The sequence below is a fragment of the Sciurus carolinensis genome, chromosome 1 (genome assembly GCF_902686445.1).
Source record: "Sciurus carolinensis chromosome 1, mSciCar1.2, whole genome shotgun sequence".
Classification (NCBI taxonomy): Eukaryota; Metazoa; Chordata; class Mammalia; order Rodentia; family Sciuridae; genus Sciurus; species Sciurus carolinensis.
In genome coordinates, this window is record NC_062213.1 from 71,770,215 (window position 1) to 71,791,210 (window position 20,996).

Sequence of the window (20,996 nt, forward strand, 5' to 3'; positions counted from 1 at the left end):
CATTAATGCATTGCAGGAACTATTTACCAACTCTACTGAATGCATTTATAAATACATTGATTCAGGCTCAATGAGCACTTTAGAGTATGCTATGCCTATTTAAAATTACTTCTATTATTATTACTCATTATTTTTAGATTCCTTTTTATATATATAGCCAACAATATTGCCTTCTTTTTATACAAAAACCAAATAGTTCAACTGAATAACTACCAGTAGATTGTAGATAACAGCACACACTTCATTAAATTGACCTGCAATGGAGTGTGGATTTCCTGTGTTCTGCACAGTGTGGAGTATGGATTTATGCTTCCAATATATCTTGAAAATTGGAGAAACATATTATAATAAACTATGAAATATATTAGGGGCATGTACTAAATCTTTCGGTACATGCATTTGAAATATCTCAAATTAATTAAAATTAAATTATATTATTATTTTCAGTGATTAAACAATTATGCTTAACAGGATTGGTTCCTAGGGTTAGTGACAGATGTCACTGAAGATAAATGACCCCTGACACCTTATTCTTTTGGTACAAAATAATTAACATACTTTGTATCTCATCATAATGATGAGATCACGACCAGTTCTCCCACTTCAGTCAAACCCATTTTAAGTTTAAAATTTAGGTTTATGAAACCTGAACTCAGTTACACTGTGAGTCACACTATATCATACCAAACTTAAGGGCATATCACTTTGTTCTCACTGCAAAACATTCATCATGTTGTCTGTTCCACAAATTAACATTTCTTAACAGAATTGAATATTAGAGGGCTAGAACAGCAGAAACACATCATAGTAGAGGGGGACTCTTAAAATTATTTCATTCGTCTTTTTATAGAAATTATGTAGCTCTTATATGAAGAGGCATGATAACAATAAGACTTACCACCATGATGTATCGAGGTCTGTACTGAATAGTTCCAAACAAACCCAATATGACAACAATTATATGTAGAAAATTTCCAAGAATAGGTGCCCACTGGAAGCCAAGGAAGTCAAAGATTTGTCTCTCCAATGCTGAGAGCTGCAAGAAAGCAAAGGGAGTTCATGAGTAGCTAATCCAAGCATCAGCTAACCATTTCAATCACTATTTCACTGCTGGAGAAGTGTGCATATTCAATTTCAATATTTGTAGGCATCATTATCACTAGAATTATTTTCATTAATTAATTAATATTTTTACAGTGTTGGAATCAAATTCAGGGCCTCATGCATGTTTGGCAAGTGCCCTACCACTGACTTACATCCCCAACCCTTGTCTCTAGAATTTTAGCACACTTTTCATGTACTGTTTTGTGCAACTTCTCTCAAGAAATATACTGAGATAACTGAATGTTATAAGCATAAATATAAATTTTGAACCTACCTGGAGAGCTAGAGAAATACTCGTTAAGTAATTTTTTACTGTGGAAAATCCAGACAAATAAGACTTAAATTCATCATTGTTTTTAATGAAATAACTAACTTAATACAGCATACTTAGAGCAATAACCATAACTTCAGGATCATGATATGACAACTGGTATCATTTTGAAAACAAAACAAATCCAAATCAAACCCTTAACTTTTCCTTCCTGTGTTAAATATATATTAACCAAATCTGTTTGGTTTCTTCTCCTTTCATTAGACTTCCTATAATGATAATAACTAAACACGTTTTCAAAATGATGCTTCCTTCCTTACTTACTTTCTCTTGGCTCAAGACCCTGATATAAAACTAGGTTAAATATTCTGTTAGAAGTTCATTTTGCTGAGCTTCTATACTTACATAAAAATTTAGATTAGGTGAAATCCTTTTTGAATACCATACCCAAATAAAAATTATGATGGAGCCATAACAATTTCAGAGACACCATAGTTTATTATATTCACATTATATAGATTATATTTTTAAATAATTCTTAAGTACATCAACCTATACACTTAACCACTTATGATTAAACAGGTGAATTTCAGATAGTCCATTATCACTGTCAAATGGTTGTTCTTGTATTCTGTGTCTAAAATTTTTATAATTCTACCTGCATACATGAATATAATCTTATACATTTGAGGCATTTTTCTAGATTTCCTTTGATAAAATAGTAATTCTAATAAAATGATTCAGTGATTAGCTATACTGATGGCACTAGAAACTGTAGCTTTCAGATGAAAATGGCACCCTTGGTATTTTTCCATCATGCGGCAGGTGTATGCCTGAATAGCTTTAATTTCCTTGGACATAAAGAAATGTCCTCCATTCTGCAAGCTGAATTTACCTTGCTTAAGCAGTGAGGGAAAAGAGAAAAGAGCTAATGCCTAAAACAACCACACCAGGTCCCCATTCATTTCAGGGGTATTTTCTGATCATGAAGTGATTTGTCACCATCTTCTGCATCTGCAAATGCACAGAAATGCCAAAACACAAAATAATCAGAGCAATGTAAGTAGCAGCACTGTGTTTTCAATCTCTTGTTCATCTCTGCTTCTGACTCTAATTAGTTCCCAGGAACCTTCCTTTTATTTATTGAACCATCAATGATATAAATATGCACTGTTTTTTTTATGTCCAAACAGGACTGATGGGCTGAGAAAAAAAAGCAACCCTGAAGAGCAGCCTCAGGCAATTCATTCTGAAACAGCAACCCTATTTTAAAGCTGTCGTGCATCACAAAAACCTTTAAAGTGAACTTTTCAAAGAGAGGAAAACCCATTTCCTTTTTCTACCAGAAGATGTATGGAAAGTAGTCTCTTTTATGATATTAAAGAGACAACACATCATGAAAGGGAAGACAAATTTTCAATCCCTCATACCAACCAAAAAAAAAATAGTGTTATTTATTAACATTTATTCTCTAAGAAGTTAAAAAATTAGAGTTGAGTTGAGTTGAAATAAGAGTGCAAATCAAAGGCATCAAATTTGGGAAGGGGGATCTCACCAAGAGTAAGGTTAAGGGCAGCTGTAACAACCATACAAAAGGAAAACTACATTTGAGTATTGTATTTTAAAAATCTAACTAACAACTATAGTAAAATACCATCGTATTTTTATTAACTATTCCATATAATTACCATCTTAAACTGTGTAGTGGTTTAGTTCACTGGTAAATTCCTCTCTGAATGTCACAATCTCTAGGGACATCACTTTTCAACTCCAGAGCATGATATTAATAATAATGTATGTTTCCTCTCATACATGGAAACTAGAGAGGAAAAGGGAAAAGAAAGGTGTGAGAAAAAATCTTATGAAAATCAAATGGATATCAGTAGAATGGAGAAAACAGACCAGGTAGAGATAGGCAGAGAGGAAAGGGGGAACTATGGGGAATGATATTGGCCAAATTATATCATTATAACGTGCACATGCATAAATATGTAACAACATATCTCACCGTTATGTCTAATTATGAGCACTGATAAAAATATGAAAAATAATGATCCAGTGTCACCAAATGAAATTGGATGATATCCAGCTCAGTTTGTTAACTCAGAAAAAGTTTGAACATAATTTAGAAATATCACTGCCAAAAGGGTTCTGATCCTGGTGGGATGCAGCCCTCTGGCACCAGCTGGGAATGTCATCATGTATATCTCTTCCCAACTCCTTGGTCAGTGATGTCAAGTTGGGAACTTGATATTGGCTCTGATGGGAATATTTACAAAATGGAAATTGGGAAATGCTGAAATCAGAGTTTGGTTTGAGAACCTACTGTTAAACTTTTACCTGCACATCACCTGGAAAACAGTGGCTGGGAAACAGCGGTTGTGATTTGAGAGAGCATGGAGGGAAGTCACCACATTGTTAAAGTGGCACACCTAGGAAGCAACTCAGTCCAAAAGAGAACAGAAGAATGTGGGGCCCAGAGAGGGGTCTACAGAAATGACGCAGCAGAAAGAGAAAATATGAGACACTTGAGATTTAAATACAGGTAGAAAAATCCAGAAAACACAAAGGCAGCAAGATATTCCAGGAAAGCAAAACCAACCAGACACCAATTTAACACAGAACAGGAAGCACTGACCTAAATAACAATGGAATCATTCCTAAGTGAAAGCTAAGGTAGGTAAGAATCTGGCAGCTTATAAAGAATGGGATGAAAAAGAGTATGTTTCTTTTCCTAAAGAGTTTAAAAAAAAAAAGACAATTGGAATTTTAATAAAAATACTGTAAAATACAGTAGGTATCCTACTGATTCATCTATTATGATTAATGTTTCACATGGCATCTTGCATAATTGCTCATAATAATTATTCCTAATTATGAAAATTAATTCACACTTAATTTTAAAAAGCTGTAAAATCTTCATCTGGGTGACCAAGCAGGTTCCTGGGCATTTACATAGACTGGGTCTACAGAATTAGCTTCTCAAGTAAAAGCCAAGTGCAAAGGCTCATTCTTAATGACTAAGCACCTTGGAAAATCAGCCTCACAGGAAGAAAAGAAAGCTGCCTTCCCTGTTATTATTCTTGGGCTTTTACCTTACTCCACTGAAGAAATATACAATGAGAAAGATCAAAACTGGGTCACTAGTGTCAGTAGAATCATAAGAAATAATTTTAGAAAGCCACAGTTCTACAAAAGACTATGGAATTAAAGTTTATCACACAACTTGGTATTCTCTTCTGTGTAAATTCTAGCTTGAGAATTAACGTGGCAAATATTTTATAATCATGAAGGATTAAATCTTTTCCTAAAGTGAAGACTTAAAAGCTCCAATTAAAATTTGTATTAGCTAAATCAATATTTGTTAGACTATTTCAAAGAAGTTTTGGGTTGTTAAGGCAGATTTCTTTATGTATGCAAAATCAATAGGACCCTCATCTCATCAACACTTTCTTCCATTTCAATATCTTATTTACTTAGCTGCCTAGGAATTTTCATGCTTGATATTGATGTTATTCATCTTCTGTGTACATATGGCCTATGTCAATGATGGTCTTATATTTTAAACTATAATTTGAGAATTTTATTTCATATCTCTGAACAGAAAAAACATTAATACCATTTATACTATGACCTTATTTCCTAGTGAAATATCATGAAAGTTCTAACAACACAATATTTACCATTATGATAAAGTAGACACTATCCTGGAGAAGTTTTTGTCTATAGTCAGCTAAACAAGACTTAGGATGGATACAAACTGTGAGATGGATCCAGGAAGTCTAGATCTGACTTGCTTATCATATGGTTCATCCAATAAAGACAATAACAGTATTAAAGATTTCAGTGTTTCTGTATGGTTTTGTATTCTTTTTGGTAGAAGTTAGACAGCAAAGTCAGTGAAACCAGAAACCAATGATTCAGTGAAATGAATGAAATCAGATAAAATTTAAAACAGTTTAATATGCCATCTTCTTTTTCCATTACTTGACTTTTAGAACCATCTCTCGTGGTCTAAATGGCCATCAGTGCTTATAAGGTAGGCGAGGTGGAAATGTAAATGCACAGAAGAGTACACTCTGTAATGCCAATTGTGGTTGTCTAAGTTGTTCTTTGAGCTAATTTTGGTAAGTGAAGAAATTCTCTCTAAAACATTTGGAAAGCTTCCTTGAATTCCTCTTCTATGTTTTCAGTCCCTGTATCTCAAGAGCATTTTCTAGTCTTACAATTCAGTAATGAAGGTATAAGCTTCAAGCAAATGACATAGGATTTCAGGAAAGAGCTATATGTAGTACTTCAAATCTACTTTTTGAAGAAATAAGGAACTGAGTATATCATATCATGGAAATTTTCCTGTTGACAGAGGAATGGATGTTGCATTGCAATAGATTGATGGAGGCTGATGAGTTGGAAGAGTGCATGTGAAGGGCATCTATGTACCACAAATTCATTCAGAAAACCCCTTCATCTTGTGCACTGACTCAGCATAACAACTACCAGTATGATAACTAATTTCACCAACTTCTCATTATGTCAGGGAGTGAATTGATGCATCAGAGAAATGCTCTAAAGCCTGAAAAAAAAAAAAAAAAAAACATGGTGATGCTATTTTTGGTATTATTTAATACAAAATTTTTCAGTATTTATTAATCTAATTTCATCCTAACAAAATCAGGATCCATAATTATCTTATTAGATATATGAAAAATTAGCTCATTGGCATCAGAGCTGGGCCTAGTATCTTTCTGTGCACACTATACCACTCTGAAATCATTGAACAAAATGAACTAAATTCTGATATAAGCTTTATCACAAGAGGGAGAGATAATTAAGGAAACATGGGGATGTGTGTCATGATTTAATCCTCTTTCTTCATCCCACTCAATTAAGATTAGACACTCCTCACTCAATCCTCAGAAGAGGCAAGTTGCAACTTTTAGAAACTTACCAGTCTCATTATCCTTCATCAAACTTCAGTTTCTTCCTCAAAAGAAGATAATAATAATCTTTATCTTGCTAGTAAATAGTAAGATAAGCAGATCAAGCACACAGATGATCATTAGCAAGAGTGGTGTGCTAGTTTCCTACTGCTATTTCAAGGCTATAAAGAAATACCAAAATTTATTCTAGTTTTTTATTCTCTGTAGTTTAGAAGTCTAGAAAGGTTCTCAGTGGGCTAAAATCAGGGTATTGGCATGGCTGTACTTCTGGTGGCTCTAGGAAAGAATCTCTTTCCTTGGTTTCTTCAGTTTCCAGAAGCTGCCCAACTCCTGGGTCTGTGGCCCCCTCCTCCATCTTCAGAGTCAGCCACACTAGGTTGAATCTGCACCATGTCATGCCTCTGCTTCCTTCTCACCTATCATCTTCCACCTTTTATAAATACCTTTGTGATTACATTGGGCTCTTCTTGATAATGCAGGAAAATCTCCCCATTCTGAAAATCAGCTAACTACTTAATTCTTTTGACAATGTCAATTCCTCTTAGTCATGTAAGGCAAAATTTTCATATGTCCTGATGGTTGGAATGTCAATATCGTTAGGAGCCAATATTCTACCACATAGTTGTTACCTCTTGTTCTCTCTATTTAGGGTTCTCTTGAGGATGTTACCCTGTCCTGTAGAAGGGAGATGTTAATGTCTCATCCAGGTCCTGATCGGTTTAGGAAGAACTCAGAACTTTCACTTCCTTTTTTTTTTTTAAACTGCAGAAAGCCATATCTGAGACAGGGTCACTATTTATTGCAGCTCCTACTGTGACCAGCCCTACCACTGAGGTGAATAGGACCTCTCCCAATCTATCCTGCACAATAGATGATAGTTTTCAGAAAAATTAATAGCATTATAACTCAAGATCTGTGATATGAGAAATTTGAGGTAAACAAATAGGGCCTTAGCTCCACAAAAGCACTTAGCAAGCTCTATCAGTGGGCATATTGGCAAGGAAATGATAAATATGTTCACTGTATATACTGGAATGCAGTCATGCTTCAGTATTGTGGGCATTGGTTCCAGGACCCCTGTGGATACCAAAGTCTGAGGACTTTCAAGCCTCTTATATAAAATTGCTTGGTATTTGCAAATAATCTACACGATCTTCCTGTTGACTTGAAATCATCTCTAGATTACTTATAATATCTAATACAATGTAAATGCTATGTAAAAAATCATTACATTGTCTTGTTTAGGTAACAATGACAAGAGAAAAAAAGGTTGTACATGTTCAGTATAGACATAATGTGATCCCAAATATTTTTCACTGGAGTTTGGTTGAATCCATAGATGTGGAACCCACCAATATGGAGGGCCACTGTATGTTGTAAATCCTAGAAATACCCCAGTGAAATGAGTATATTATGAATACATCCTTATTCTTTGTCTTGGGAAAAGCACTTGCATGGAATAATGAAGAGAAGCATGTGGGTTATGTCTAGTAATACTTAGGGATCAATGGCAACAGTCAGCATTTACCTAACAATTTTTATACTTTTAAGTAACTGTACTGATATTCTGCAAGTTCAAGATACTATGACTTTTTCCAAGATGAATAAATTGAAAGGAAATCTGAATCAGTCTCTTGAGTCCAAAGCAGTGCTGACATGCTTTGCAATTGGCAAGCATTAGAGAAATCACATGATGCTTACTGATTTTAGGAAATAGAAATTGTATATATACATAAGTATGTGTGTATATATATAATATAGAATGAAATAGTGTATAATTAATGATTAATCCTATGAGGAAAGGTTGAGAGATAATCATAAAGTATTTTTAAAAAACACTTTGAATTCAATCATTAGAAAGTAATTAGCTATTTCTCTCCTGAATCAGTTTTATGGACCTAAAACCATTCCTTTATGTTTTCTTTCTTTTGTTCATTCATTCATTTATTCAGCAAGTGCAATTTGACAATTGCCATGCTGTGGATACTAGAGTATAAAGGTGAGTGATAGAATTCTTGACCTAGAGCAGCCAGTTCACATTCTAGTGGGGAAGAAAGACATAAGTCTACTAATTTTAAATAAAATATTATAGGTGCTGTGGTAGAGGTTGTTCAAGGAGTTAAAAGAGCACAGAGGAGTGCTCTAACCTGTTTTTGACATATGACTAGCCTATTCCAGACATCTTTACAAACATGTGCTGTGTCTGTGTGTGTGATACTAAGGATTTAATCAAGATCTACTATTATTTTTTTCATATAAGGGACTTTGTTAAGCAAACAAAGTGTCTTCCTGCAGGGTAAGAGAGAAAATGAAAGGAAAAGAAAGGGAAAGAGAAAGGGTATGTGCTAGAGAGAGTGTGAAAAGTGAGGGGGAGAAAGAAAGTGAGTTAGAGGAGAGAAAGCAAGAGACCAAGCTCTATTGAGCTATACCTTTAACCCTTTTTATTTTTTGAGACAGTCTCTCTTTAAGTTGTTAAAGGTGGGCTTGAACTTGCAATCCTCCTGCCTCAGTCTCCTGAGTTGCTGGGAATACCAAAGATGCACTATTAAACAGTATTCTCAAGGAATGTTTCGAGGTTTTGCAGCAGAGAAGAGAGGGTGCAGAAGAATTCAAGCTAAGGGAAGAGTAGAGCATTTCCAAAATCCATAAAATATCTGTTGTGCCTCTGAAATAAATGTCAGGGGCGGGCTCTGAGGGCCCCAGAGCCGCACCGTGGCCTGATCTCTAAGATGGCGCCTGGCCCCTTGCCAGACATAGCTGCACTCATAAACAAGTTTTAGGAAGTAACTGGTTGGCTGTTGTACGTGAGGCGATCCTGGTATCTGCCTGGAGACTGTTCCTTGATAGGCTGACTTTCCTGGTAGTCTACTCTCTGATAGGCTGATGTTCTCAATATAAATCAGAGACTTGTGGAATAAAGCCCCTTTTCTTTTTGTTCCTGTGATCAAGAAAAGCGTACGTGTTGTGATCGCCCACCGCCTGCGGGCGGTGGGTGGTCATAAGTGGTGCCGAAACCCGGGACCTTGAGTTATAAAGAAGAAACTGATCAGGTAAATACAGGGAAAGTAAAGTACAGTCTGGCCAGGTTAAATTTCGCTGGATAAGCGATGAGTTAAAATTCGCAGGGTAAGCGATGAGTTAAAGTTCGCAGGGTAAGCGACGAGTTAAGGTTTGCTTGATAAGCCAAGAGTTAAAGTTTGCTGGATAAGTGACGAGTTAAAGTTCGCTGGATAAGCGACGGAGTTAAAGTTCACGGGAAGCAACTAGTTAAAGTTCGTGGGAAGCAACGGAGTTAAAGTTCCAGGGAAAAGTGACGAGTTAAAGTTCGCAGGAAAAGTGACGAGTTAAAGTTCGCAGGAAAAGCGACAAGTTAAAGTTCACGGGTAAAGTTCACGGGAAAAGCGAGGAGTTAAAGTTCGCAGGATAAGCGACGGAGATTGAGTGTTTGTAAGTGCTTTTGCTTTTGTTTTGCTAGTTAAAGTGCTTTGCATTGTTAGTTTAATAAGAAATATGGGCACTGAAATGTCACGAATGCACATGGAAGGTCCCTTAAAGGATTTGCTCCGGGCCAATGGAATTCCTCTTGAAACTAAAACAGCCCGAACCAAATGCAGAGAGGCCATAAAACGAGGGGAAGAGGTTTTGGAGAAAATAAAAGAGGAAAGGTCTAAAGCATCAGAAAGGGCATCAATAAGATCAGAGACAGACAAGGAAAATGAAACTGGGTGTGAGGAACAACTTGTTAGGAAGAGGGAAATCAGTTTAGGGGAGGGTCCCCCATTAGGAGTCTGCCCTACGTTATCCGCCCTTAAGGCCTGCTTCTCTCCAGGACCTCCCAAAGGGGGCTCCAAGTTTCTCCCCAAAGAGTCATCGCCTAAAGAACCGCCGGCTCCTCCCGGTTGCATCTCCTTACAGAAACTCACAAATTCTAACCTCCCCCCTCCTTGTAAGGCCTTCCCGGTAAATGTTAAAATGTTAGTTTGGGAAGGAATGACTACCGATAACAAATTGGCCTGTGCAGGGATGAAAGATGGCTCCATGGGAAGGTGGATTGTGGCTACCAAAGATATTGGCACACAGCTTCCGCAAGCGAGCGGGCAGATGGAAAGGGATTCCTTATCTTCAAGTCTCTTCTTTCTTGCACTTCTATGCTAATTCCTTCTCCTCCTCCAACTTCGCCCCACCCAGCCCACCTAGTCCTCTTGCCATGAGGTCCCACATATGCCAGTGTGGAGGGAGTAACCAGCCCAACCATCAGTGGCATGTCCTAGTAAGGAGTATGATATAGTAGCCCCAGTCCCCACAAGTATTGGGAGATAATTGTTTCATAATTTTCTGCATCCAAACCTGAATTGATTACTAACCAGGATTAAGGGTTAAAATGCCCTAGGCATCAAGTTTCTGCTGGAAAATTTTAGCTCCTTTCAGATCCAAATCTCAGTCAAGGCTTACATTGAAATGTAAATAGAGAAAGCCTGAAGGCTCAGTAGGAGACCTGTCTCAAACCCCAAAAAAAAAAAAAAAAAAGAGAGAGCAAAAGTCTTACCTGAACTCCAGCAAAAGTAAATTTTATGGTGCTTTACTAAAGTAATTAACGGCGGTAACATTTTCCCAGGACTCTTGTTTTTTCTGAATTCTACATTTTTTTTTTTTGAGCTCATGACTTTTTGATCAATTCTGTTTTTTTTTTTTATTATTCAACTAGAGTTTTGAACATCTGTTACATTGCAATGGAGATTCACCTATAAAGTTTCAAGGCCTTTGATTTTGTGTTATGTGTATGTTGTGCTGTCTAATGTCATGTTTTGTCTGTATCAAAATTGAGCACTCCTAAAATTAAAATTTAAAAATGGATCCAAATATTTTTAATTCATGTGATTTAAAGAGGTTCAATTTAAATTGGGTAAACTAATAGAAGTAAAATGTCTTAAAAATAACTCGAGAGTCTCTAGGTGGTCAAACTAATAAAATGTTGATGTTGAGTACTATAAATAACAATATTTAATCTTATTAAAATAGAGTAATTTTTTTTTAATTTAGAAATTTCATAAGAGTTGTTTCAGAATGTGAACAAAAAGGGGTCAACAGGAAAGAGAAAATAAAGGTTCTGGGTATGGAAATATATTTAGTAAAGTGGAAAAGGAAATGTTTCTGGGTAAGAAAGTGCTTGTGTGATGAAATAAATGAGGGTCTAAGTAAGTGCTAAGAAAGTCTATGTAAGAAAAGGGCAAGTTTCAACTAGTTTGCATGTAACTAAGCTGGTTGTATGTATGTGAAACATTTAAAGCTATTTAAGGTTTTTCCTAAGGTGAAATACTAATGTTCTAATATAAACCAAAGTTTAATCTATATGGTAAAATGACATGGTAAAATAACAAGGATTTCTTAGAAACACTAATTTACTCTTAACTTTGTGTCTATTAAGTTTTATTCTTTAGAACAATTAGTCTTAAAAATAGGGGTTTATACAATTATGGTTAAGCAACTGTTAGAGTATTGTACTATAGAGTCTAAATTTTTCTTTAAAAACTAAATTTGGTAAGAACCAATTTCTCACTAAATTTGAAATAACTCTAACCACATGTATACCTTATAACCCACAAGGACTCTTTATAAACAAAAAGGGGGAATAGGGGAGACCTTCAGGTCCGCTAAAGATAAACTTTCTCTTTGCCTCTTTATTTTAAATTTTTTTAACTCTGGATAATGAGGGTCGCTCTGCCGCTGAGAGACATGGCAATCATAAACAACATGATAGAGTGACGGTAAAATGGAAGGATGTTCTCACAGGACAATGGAACGGCCCGGACCCGGTGCTTTACTGGTGCCGTGGCTCAGTTTGTGTGTTTCCACAGGACAAAACATCGCCTATCTGGGTTCCTGAGCGACTAACTCGACCAGTGCCAATGCTACCAACAAGTAACTCAGACCAACATACTTCTGATGACCATGATGCTCGTAGCCCCCCTTGAATTAACTTACAACCTCTTTTTAGTCTCTTAGGATGCTATCTCTCTCAATGTTGGAATGCTTCTAGGTTCCCGCTGGCAGTCTTAATGTGTGTTCCTACCTTCCTACCAGTCCCAGTCTCTGTTACAGATGCGGAATTGCCAGTGTTGGCATCACAGCGGCCATGGTCGCCACGGTAGCAGTCTCTGCAGTGGCAGCCGAAACTGCAGCAGCATTGACACAACCATACAGATAGCAAAAACAATCACTTGGCCGAAAATACAGCTGCAGCCTTACAGACTAAAGAGACCCTAAACCAACATCTAACAGCAGGCATACTCCTTGTAAATCAAAGAGTGGACTTACTACAAGAACAAGTGGATATCTTGCAAGAACTTTTGGGACTGGGATGTGTTTATCCTTTAAGAGCAGTGTGTGTCACCCCTATTGCTTATAATAACCTTAGCTCTGTGGTTATGTTATCTAAAAATCTCTCTACCTTACTGGTAATTGGTCATCTACGTTTGATAATTTAACCAGTCAGCTATGAGCTGAAATACTCAGAGTCAATGCCACCAGGGTTCAAGTTGCATTTATCCGAGATGTTCTCTTTGTTATTTAAAGCCCTGGGATTGACAAAACAGTGGGCTGGAACAGTAGCTGTTCTGATTATTATCTGCTTAGGGATAGCCTATGTTATACGCAGCCAAATCAGAGCTTGCCAAGATACCTGATGTCATCAACGGGCTATAGTACAGACTTTGACAGCCATTGAGACAGGCACATCCCCCCAAGTATGGCTAAGCATGCTGGACCAGTAGTCAAAGACAGGTAAGATCCATGGAAATGCATACCAACCTAAGACAGGGTTCTGACGCCTGGAGGTCAGAATTCCAATGACGGGTAAGGATGTAATTTGCCATGGACAACCTAAGACAGGCATGGTCCCAAGTCATCTTTTCTTTATTTAAAGAATAAGGGGGAGATGTCAGGGGCGGGCTCTGAGGGCCCCAGAGCCGCACCGTGGCCTGATCTCTAAGATGGCACCTGGCAGCTTGCCAGACATAGCTGCACTCATAAACAAGTTTTAGGAAGTAACTGGTTGGCTGTTGTACGTGAGGTGATCCTGGTATCTGCCTGGAGACTGTTCCTTGATAGGCTGACTTTCCTGGTAGTCTACTCTCTGATAGGCTGATGTTTTCAATATAAATCAGAGACTTGTGGAATAAAGCCCCTTTTCTTTTTGTTCCTGTGATCAAGAAAAGCGTACGTGTTGTGATTGCCCACCGCCTGCAGGTATGCGCTAGAGAGAGTGTGAAAAGTGAGGGGGAGAAAGAAAGTGAGTCAGAGGAGAGAAAGCAAGAGACCAAGCTCTATTGAGCTATACCTTTAACCCTTTTTATTTTTTGAGACAGGCTCTCTTTAAGTTGTCAAAGGTGGGCTTGAACTTGCAATCCTCCTGCCTCAGTCTCCTGAGTTGCTGGGAATACCAAAGATGCACTATTAAACAGTATTCTCAAGGAATGTTTCGAGGTTTTGCAGCAGAGAAGAGAGGGTGCAGAAGAATTCAAGCTAAGGGAAGAGTAGAGCATTTCCAAGATCCATAAAATATCTGTTGTGCCTCTGAAATAAATGTTTTGAAACTGTTCACTTTTAACTGCACTAAATTTAAGACTACTTTCAGAATTTTATCTTAATTCCACAAGCTGTAGAAACAACATACATTGGCCATATGAACTTTTGAGGTAGACTGTTTAAAAACCTTCTTTTGCCACTTACATTAGCATGTGATCCTGAGCAATATTCTTAAACTCTATGTCTTGGCTCATCATCTATAAAATCAGGAAAATGATAGAAAGAACTTCACTTTTGGTTTTGCTGATTGAATAAATTAAAGTATAAAATGGACTTAAATCCATGCTTGGTATACACACACATACATATATGTTAATACATACATGTGTACATTTGCTCTTATATAAGTATACTAACAAGTATAATTGGAAAGCAGAATTTTGAAAATGATGTAAATGTCCCATATAATGGTATATTAAAAGTATATGTTGATATATTCATGGAATGAAAAATTACGTTTCCTCAAAAATAAGATATATCAATATGTATTGATATAAAAATCCAATCACAATATATAATGTATGTAAAAAATCACATGTAGGTAAAACGGGATTCTGATAATAAGAAATATATATCTTTATACAATCAATAAACATTTTCAGATCCTTGTAAGTGTATAAAATGTTTGCATAGCTATGTATATAAATCACATGTGTGGTATATATATTAAATCCATCTTTTCAATTATTCCTAAATAGTGGACTATTGATTGTCTAAAACTTATTGCTATTCTAATGTTAAAAATATATTCTTCAATAAATGTGGATTACTTGTATTAAGAAAACAATATGTGTACTTATGGAATATATCTCCCTCTGTGTGTGTGTGTGTGTGTGTGTGTGTGTGTGTGTATTTTATCTGATCTAAATAGATAATATGCTGTTCATATTCTACCACATACATATTGAAATAAAATATCAAAAACAATGTTTAATTTTATCGTGTTACAGTTTGTTCTATTTTTATTTTATTATACTTTGTTATATAGTGCTAACCTAGACTAACTATACTGAGTTTTCAATCTACCAATAAACCAAGAATTATTGTGTGTGAAAACACTGGTATAGAGGACATGCGTACTTGAATAAAGACTATGATTTACCTTGAGTATTTCTTGTATACTGGAGTTTCATAAACAGCACCATGCTTTAGGAAATCCCTCTTGTCAGAGATTTGGAGATGCTTTGTTCTTATTTTGCAATGGAAATGGGAAGGCAATGGGGTGGGGGTGAGTCTTGAACTGAAGGTAGGGAACATAGTAGAACTTATTGCAATCATCAGATGAGAGAAGATGGACAGCTGAATTAAGACTGACCAAGGCAAAGTAGAATAGGGATGGCATGACAAGATTAAAGAACTAGAATCCAAAGAGTAATTATCTGTGAAGTAAGAACAATCATTCATGAGGAATGAAGAATAAACCCAGATAATTTGACTTACATTTTCGCTCCAACCAAAGAGAACTTGCATAGTAGTTACTGTTAAATCATTGAAAGTGGGGAGGAAAATTATAGTTTTGAAGCCCATATATTTGATTCCATTATAGAAGGTCTTGTATAGCATCAGATTACAGATTCCAAATAAGCTTTCATTATCCTTTGATTTAAGGCAAATTAAATTCAAGTGTTGGGGGTTCATCCATAGATTGCGCACTCTGATAGTGCCTCAAAGCAAAAGGTTTTGAACTTCCTCACTGAACCTCATACTAGGTGTAGAAGCTATCTCCTTCATGTTAATGAGTACACCAAAAAATCAAGTGTTTTTCAATGTAAGTTAAACCAAACATAATTAGAATAATTCAAACGATAGGCAAGGGCATAATTTAGTGTAAGGAAAACTACCTACTAAAAATAACTTTTGGTTCGTTCATTTTCAGGGATTATTTTAGTCCTCTCATATTAATCCAATTACCTTAACTAATACAGAAGGTTTCAAGCAGTGGAGTCTAATTATGGAAAATGAGCTTCTCATAATTAAGTAAATTTTAAAATTGTTTCATTTTACCAATAGATTCTCATCAAGAGATGGGTTTTTATACTGGTTTTCAAGTAGCACTAGAGACATTGATATAGACATAAATCAAACAATGCCATAAAAATATAGATGGTAAGACATTTCTCATTCCTTCTTTCATATTAACTCAATAACACACTGGGTAAAATTCTCACAAAATTAAGGCAGGGAATAATCAAGTGATGTTTGTCCAATGATGTCACTTGATCTTTAAAGAGGGACATTTCATCATTTGATTTATCTTCTAAATATTCTGCCCCTGCCAGAAATTATTTCACAACCCAACTCCTCCAACCTAAGTCTTCGTCTTTCTAGCCAGAAATTGACCTTAAGAAATGCAGCTACAGTACACGAACAGCTCAAGTCAGGAGTAAAACAACTATTTTAGCAAAAGCCCAATGTGCCAATTTGTTACAGAACAGTGACTGAAGATTGAATTTCAACCCTCCAGTGGAGCCCTAATGGATGCAAGTGCACTAAAGTTGAACCCCTAGGCTGGGTGACCTATACAATCCTACAAACAGCTGGCAGCAACATGCCTACCATGGCATTTAAGACTCCCATGGTGGTGTTACGTAAATGGCAACCCAGCATGAGAAGACAGAAGAAAGGGTTATGGGTCAAAAGTTTCTTTCAAGGCCCTTTCTCATTTTTATTTGTAGTAAGACCACCTGCAACAAATTTTTTCCTTTAAAAATCACTTTAAAGTTTACATTTTCAGTAAGAACTAAGCATCACTTGGGAATGAAATTCAGCATTTCCTCTTTAAATAATAAAGAATACAAACCTTGAACATGCCAAAGTATTAACTTTAAAGTTAAAGAAGCCATTAAAGAAGCCATTCTAATTTTAAAAATAGAATATACAAGAAACATTTAAGTAAAACACAATTGATAATGTTCAAGCAGTTGGTATTTTCTTCTGATGGCTCCCTTTGCTTTTCCTTTCCCACTCCAAGTTCACTGTGCAGCAACTACTTGAATATCCTTTTTCCTGTTCGTATCCTGGAGGTGGTAAACCACCTGCAATCTCAGTGAATCCCTGATGCTGCGATATGTCCTTGGTTGTAGAACTAGCAACAGCCTGCAACAATGAGGAAGGTGTTTCTCTTGAAACCTTGCATTTTATTTTCTTCTTCTTCACGTTTATCTTTAACTGATAGCTATGGATTATATTGGTGCAATAGTCTTAATCAAGTTGACTTGACGTGAATGTTTTTGGTCTTCAGGTCTCCAGGGATGAACTGAATCCATCTCTTTTAATCATGTTGATACTTGGGGATATCAGAACATTTCTCAAAGAACCAGTGAAGCTTCATCAACCTCTTAGTTTCGTTTTTTAGACTGTAGATATTAATAGGGTAAATAAAAGAGAAGCTATCATGTATTTGTCTTCTGGATCCTCTTCTGGTGACAGGAATTGAATAAAGATTAATTTTCCTATGCAGTTACCCTAGCACTAAAGACAGGCATTGTCCACATTCTAAGAATGTCTCTCAGTCACATCCTTGCCTTGCTTCTGGTGAAGACCTATCTTTGTAAAGTCCTTTATGGGAATGACGGTTTTTCTCACAATTTTAGGTGCAATGAGTGTAATTCATTACTATTCCATGCTTCAGCCCCAAATGATATTAATATTATAAAATATATATTTATTACACTATGATTTATATTTCAGAGTTTCACATCTGAAAGCAAAGAAAGAACCTATATTTCCATTTCTGATAAAATAAAGAGGAAGAGAGAGCTAATTTTCGCTTCACACTTACTTTGTGGTAGGCATCACATATGGTATTTTATTAAGCCAAATTAAGCCCTATGCAGTAGCTATTTTATCCTCTTTTTAAAGAAATTTGAAGATTACCCCAAATACCAAAGAAAACACAACTAGCAATCATCAGAACAGGGTCTAGATCAAGAGTATGATCTCTCTCTGAAGTTTTAAATTAAATCCCACATTGACTAAATATTTAATTAACCTATATATGCAGTTTTAAAGTGTTTTCACATATGCTTTTTATTTGTGCTTCATTCATGATTTTATTTTTTGATCTGCAATAGCAAGTTTATAGGAATAAATTCAACAAAATACAGATATGATGCCCACCTGCAGGAAGATGTAATAAATATATTTTTCTGCATTCCTCTTGCTAAGTTCATCCAAAGGATCGACCATCATGTGAGCAACAAACAGAAAGACCTTGAAAGGCAGACAGCAGAAAGCAAAGCAGCTAGCGTGGAATGAAACTATTAAATCAAAAATGCTAATAGGTACAAACAAAAAGCCCCCAAAAATCTATTTTCTCTAGTCTAATGTCCAAGTGATGCTCAACCTGTCAGGAGCAAAAACGTTTACACAATAACAACTCTAATCTGAACATTATAGTATCGGGGGGCTTTGACCATTCCTTCACTCATGCTAAGGAAGAGCCTAGATTTCCACCCACAAGGAAGATGTCAAAGAAGTCCCAAAAGGGTGCTGGGATTTCTTCCCTCATGGCGACAGCAGAGACCATGTGTTGAGCCAGAGCTTCTGTTCTCACTAGGAAGCAAAGGGACGTTGCTCCCCTCCACTGCCAAGAGGCATAAGATAAACCCAAGTGGAATCAGGAATTTTACCATCACCCAGAGGTAACAAGGCTAGTTCACTATGGAGTCAGTGGAGAACACATGAAGTGATGAGACTTGGTCTCACCTAATAAAAATGATTAGCCCCTTTTCTCAAGTGTCAATGGAGTCTGACTGGGGAATCCATATGTCTACCTGCACCCAGCAGTAGCAAGATGCTTCTCACACTTCTCTTTCTGAAACAGTATAAGAAAATGAAAACAGCTAAAAGAGAAGGTTTATATAAGATCTTATACAACATAATGAGACTGGCATTAAAAGCTCAGTTGTTGGGTTATACAACAGAAAGGGGACAAAGGAAAGACTCAATGAACTGGGAAACAGGACAACAAAAATTATTTAGTATGAACAACATGCTGAAGGGAGAGAGAGAGAGAGAGAGAGAGAGAGAGAGAGAGAGAGAGACAGAGAGACAGAGAGACAGGGAGAGACAGAGAGGTGCTGACTCAGACATATGGGACTATAACAAAATAGCTAACATTGCTATCATTTCTATCATTGGAATTTGGGAAGGAGAGACAGGGTATAAAGTATTCGAGGAAATAATAGCTGAAAAATTCCAAATTTAATAAGAGAAATAAGGTTGTAGATTGAAGAAGCTGAGAGAACTTCAACCACAATAAGCCCAAAGAATTCCTAGGACAAGGAATTGAACACAGGGGCACTTAACCACTGATCCACATCCTCAGACCTTCTAATTTCTTTTTATTTTGAGGCAGGGTCTCATTGATTACACAGGCCTTGCTAGAGGGCTGGCCTGAAACTTGTAATTCTCCTGTCTCAGCCTCCGGAGCTGCTGAAATTACAGGCATGATCCACTACACCTAGCTCATATCACAATTTTAAAGATAAATGACTTCAACAGAGTCCAAAGGAAACAACTAGAATGACAGAAGATTTATCATCTATGGAAGTCAGAATAAAGTGACATAATATTTTTCAAATATTAAAAGACAAAAAATTGTCAACAAGAATCATATGCTGTACTCTACAAAAGTCGACTTCAGATTTGGTTAGAAATCTTGATTCCACAAATAAAAGAATCTAGTCCTTGAGAAACATCTGTCATCAGCAGACTTTTCTATAAAAATGGATAAATTCCATTAAAAGAAATAAAATATCAAAGAAGAAACTTCAGGAGAGAAAAAAGAGATGTTAATAAATTTATGGGTAAATGAAATCGTTTTTGCTTTTCTTCTTGAGATTTCTAAATTATATGTGATGGTTGAAGCAAAATTAACAATGTCTGCTGTGATTTCAAAAATAAAAGGAGGAAATATTTAAAATAATTATATTATAAAAAGAGGGAGATAAAGGAACATAAAATATGGCAAGGTTTTCATTATTTACCTGAAGTTAAAGCAAAGGCACTGATAGAATATGGTAAGTTCTGATGCCATGAGAGAAAACATTGAAAATGCTATGCATGGGGACATGCTGAAAATCACTATAAACAAATCAAAAGAGAGTTTTGAAATAATGTATAAGAAACTCCCAGGAAGAGAAATAAAGAAAGAAGTAAGAACAAATAGAAAATGCAAAATAAAATGTTAGACTTCAGTTCTAACATATCAAGAATCACTAATGCAAATAGTCTATATATACCAATTAAAAGGCAGAAATTGGTAGAATGGATCAAACAACATGACCCATCCACATATGATCTACAAAAAAATTCACTTTAAGTGAGTAGGTTGGCATTAAAAAAACACAAAAAGATATATCATGAAAACATTTTTGAAATGAAAGGAGTGACTATACTAACATCAGATAGATAAAAATTACAATAGATTGAAGAAAATTATCAGAGACAGAAAGGGACAATAAATAATAAGTGTCAATCTACCAGGAAAATATAGTGATCCTAAATATATATGAGCCAAATAAAAAGTGGCAAATATGCAAAATAAGAGCTTATATAATTGACAGGAAAAAAATGAGAAATCCATAGCTATCACTGAAGATTGCTATACCTCTCTTAACCAAAGAATTGATTGAACAGTTAGACATAAAAATCAGAAAGCGTACCAAAGAAAATGAACAACATAATAAAATGATAGAATCTAATCAATATTTACATAATGCTCTCCCCCAAAACAGCAGAATATATATTCTTTTCAAGTACCCATGGAATATACACCAAGGTAGTCCTTATTTTGGGACATACACAAATCAAGACAAATTTAAAAAGACAGTCTCTTCTTTGGTCAGAATAATCAAAGTAGTAATTAATAGCAGAAAGATAAACAAAAAATAGCTCAAAATTTGAAAACCATAAAACATATTTTTAAATATTTCACCAATAAATGGAAATGATACTAGAATTTGTAGGATACAGTTAAAGTATACTTGTAGGGAAATTAGTAGTACTAAATTAATGCATATATTAGAAAGAGGAAAAGTATTCAATCAATAATCTAAGCTCACACTTCAAGAAACTAGAAAAAGAAGAAAAAA

General features: G+C 35.8%; 1 protein-coding gene across 1 annotated transcript in view; it reads right to left on the reverse strand.

Moving 5' to 3' along the window:
* The window catches only part of Nkain3 (sodium/potassium transporting ATPase interacting 3), a 642,728-nt gene that overhangs the window by 340,948 nt on the left and 280,784 nt on the right, over positions 1-20,996 (reverse strand). The window contains exon 2 of the mRNA XM_047563541.1: positions 899-1,036. Within this exon, the coding sequence (XP_047419497.1) occupies positions 899-1,036 (138 nt within the window). The remainder of the gene's footprint in view (positions 1-898; positions 1,037-20,996) is intronic.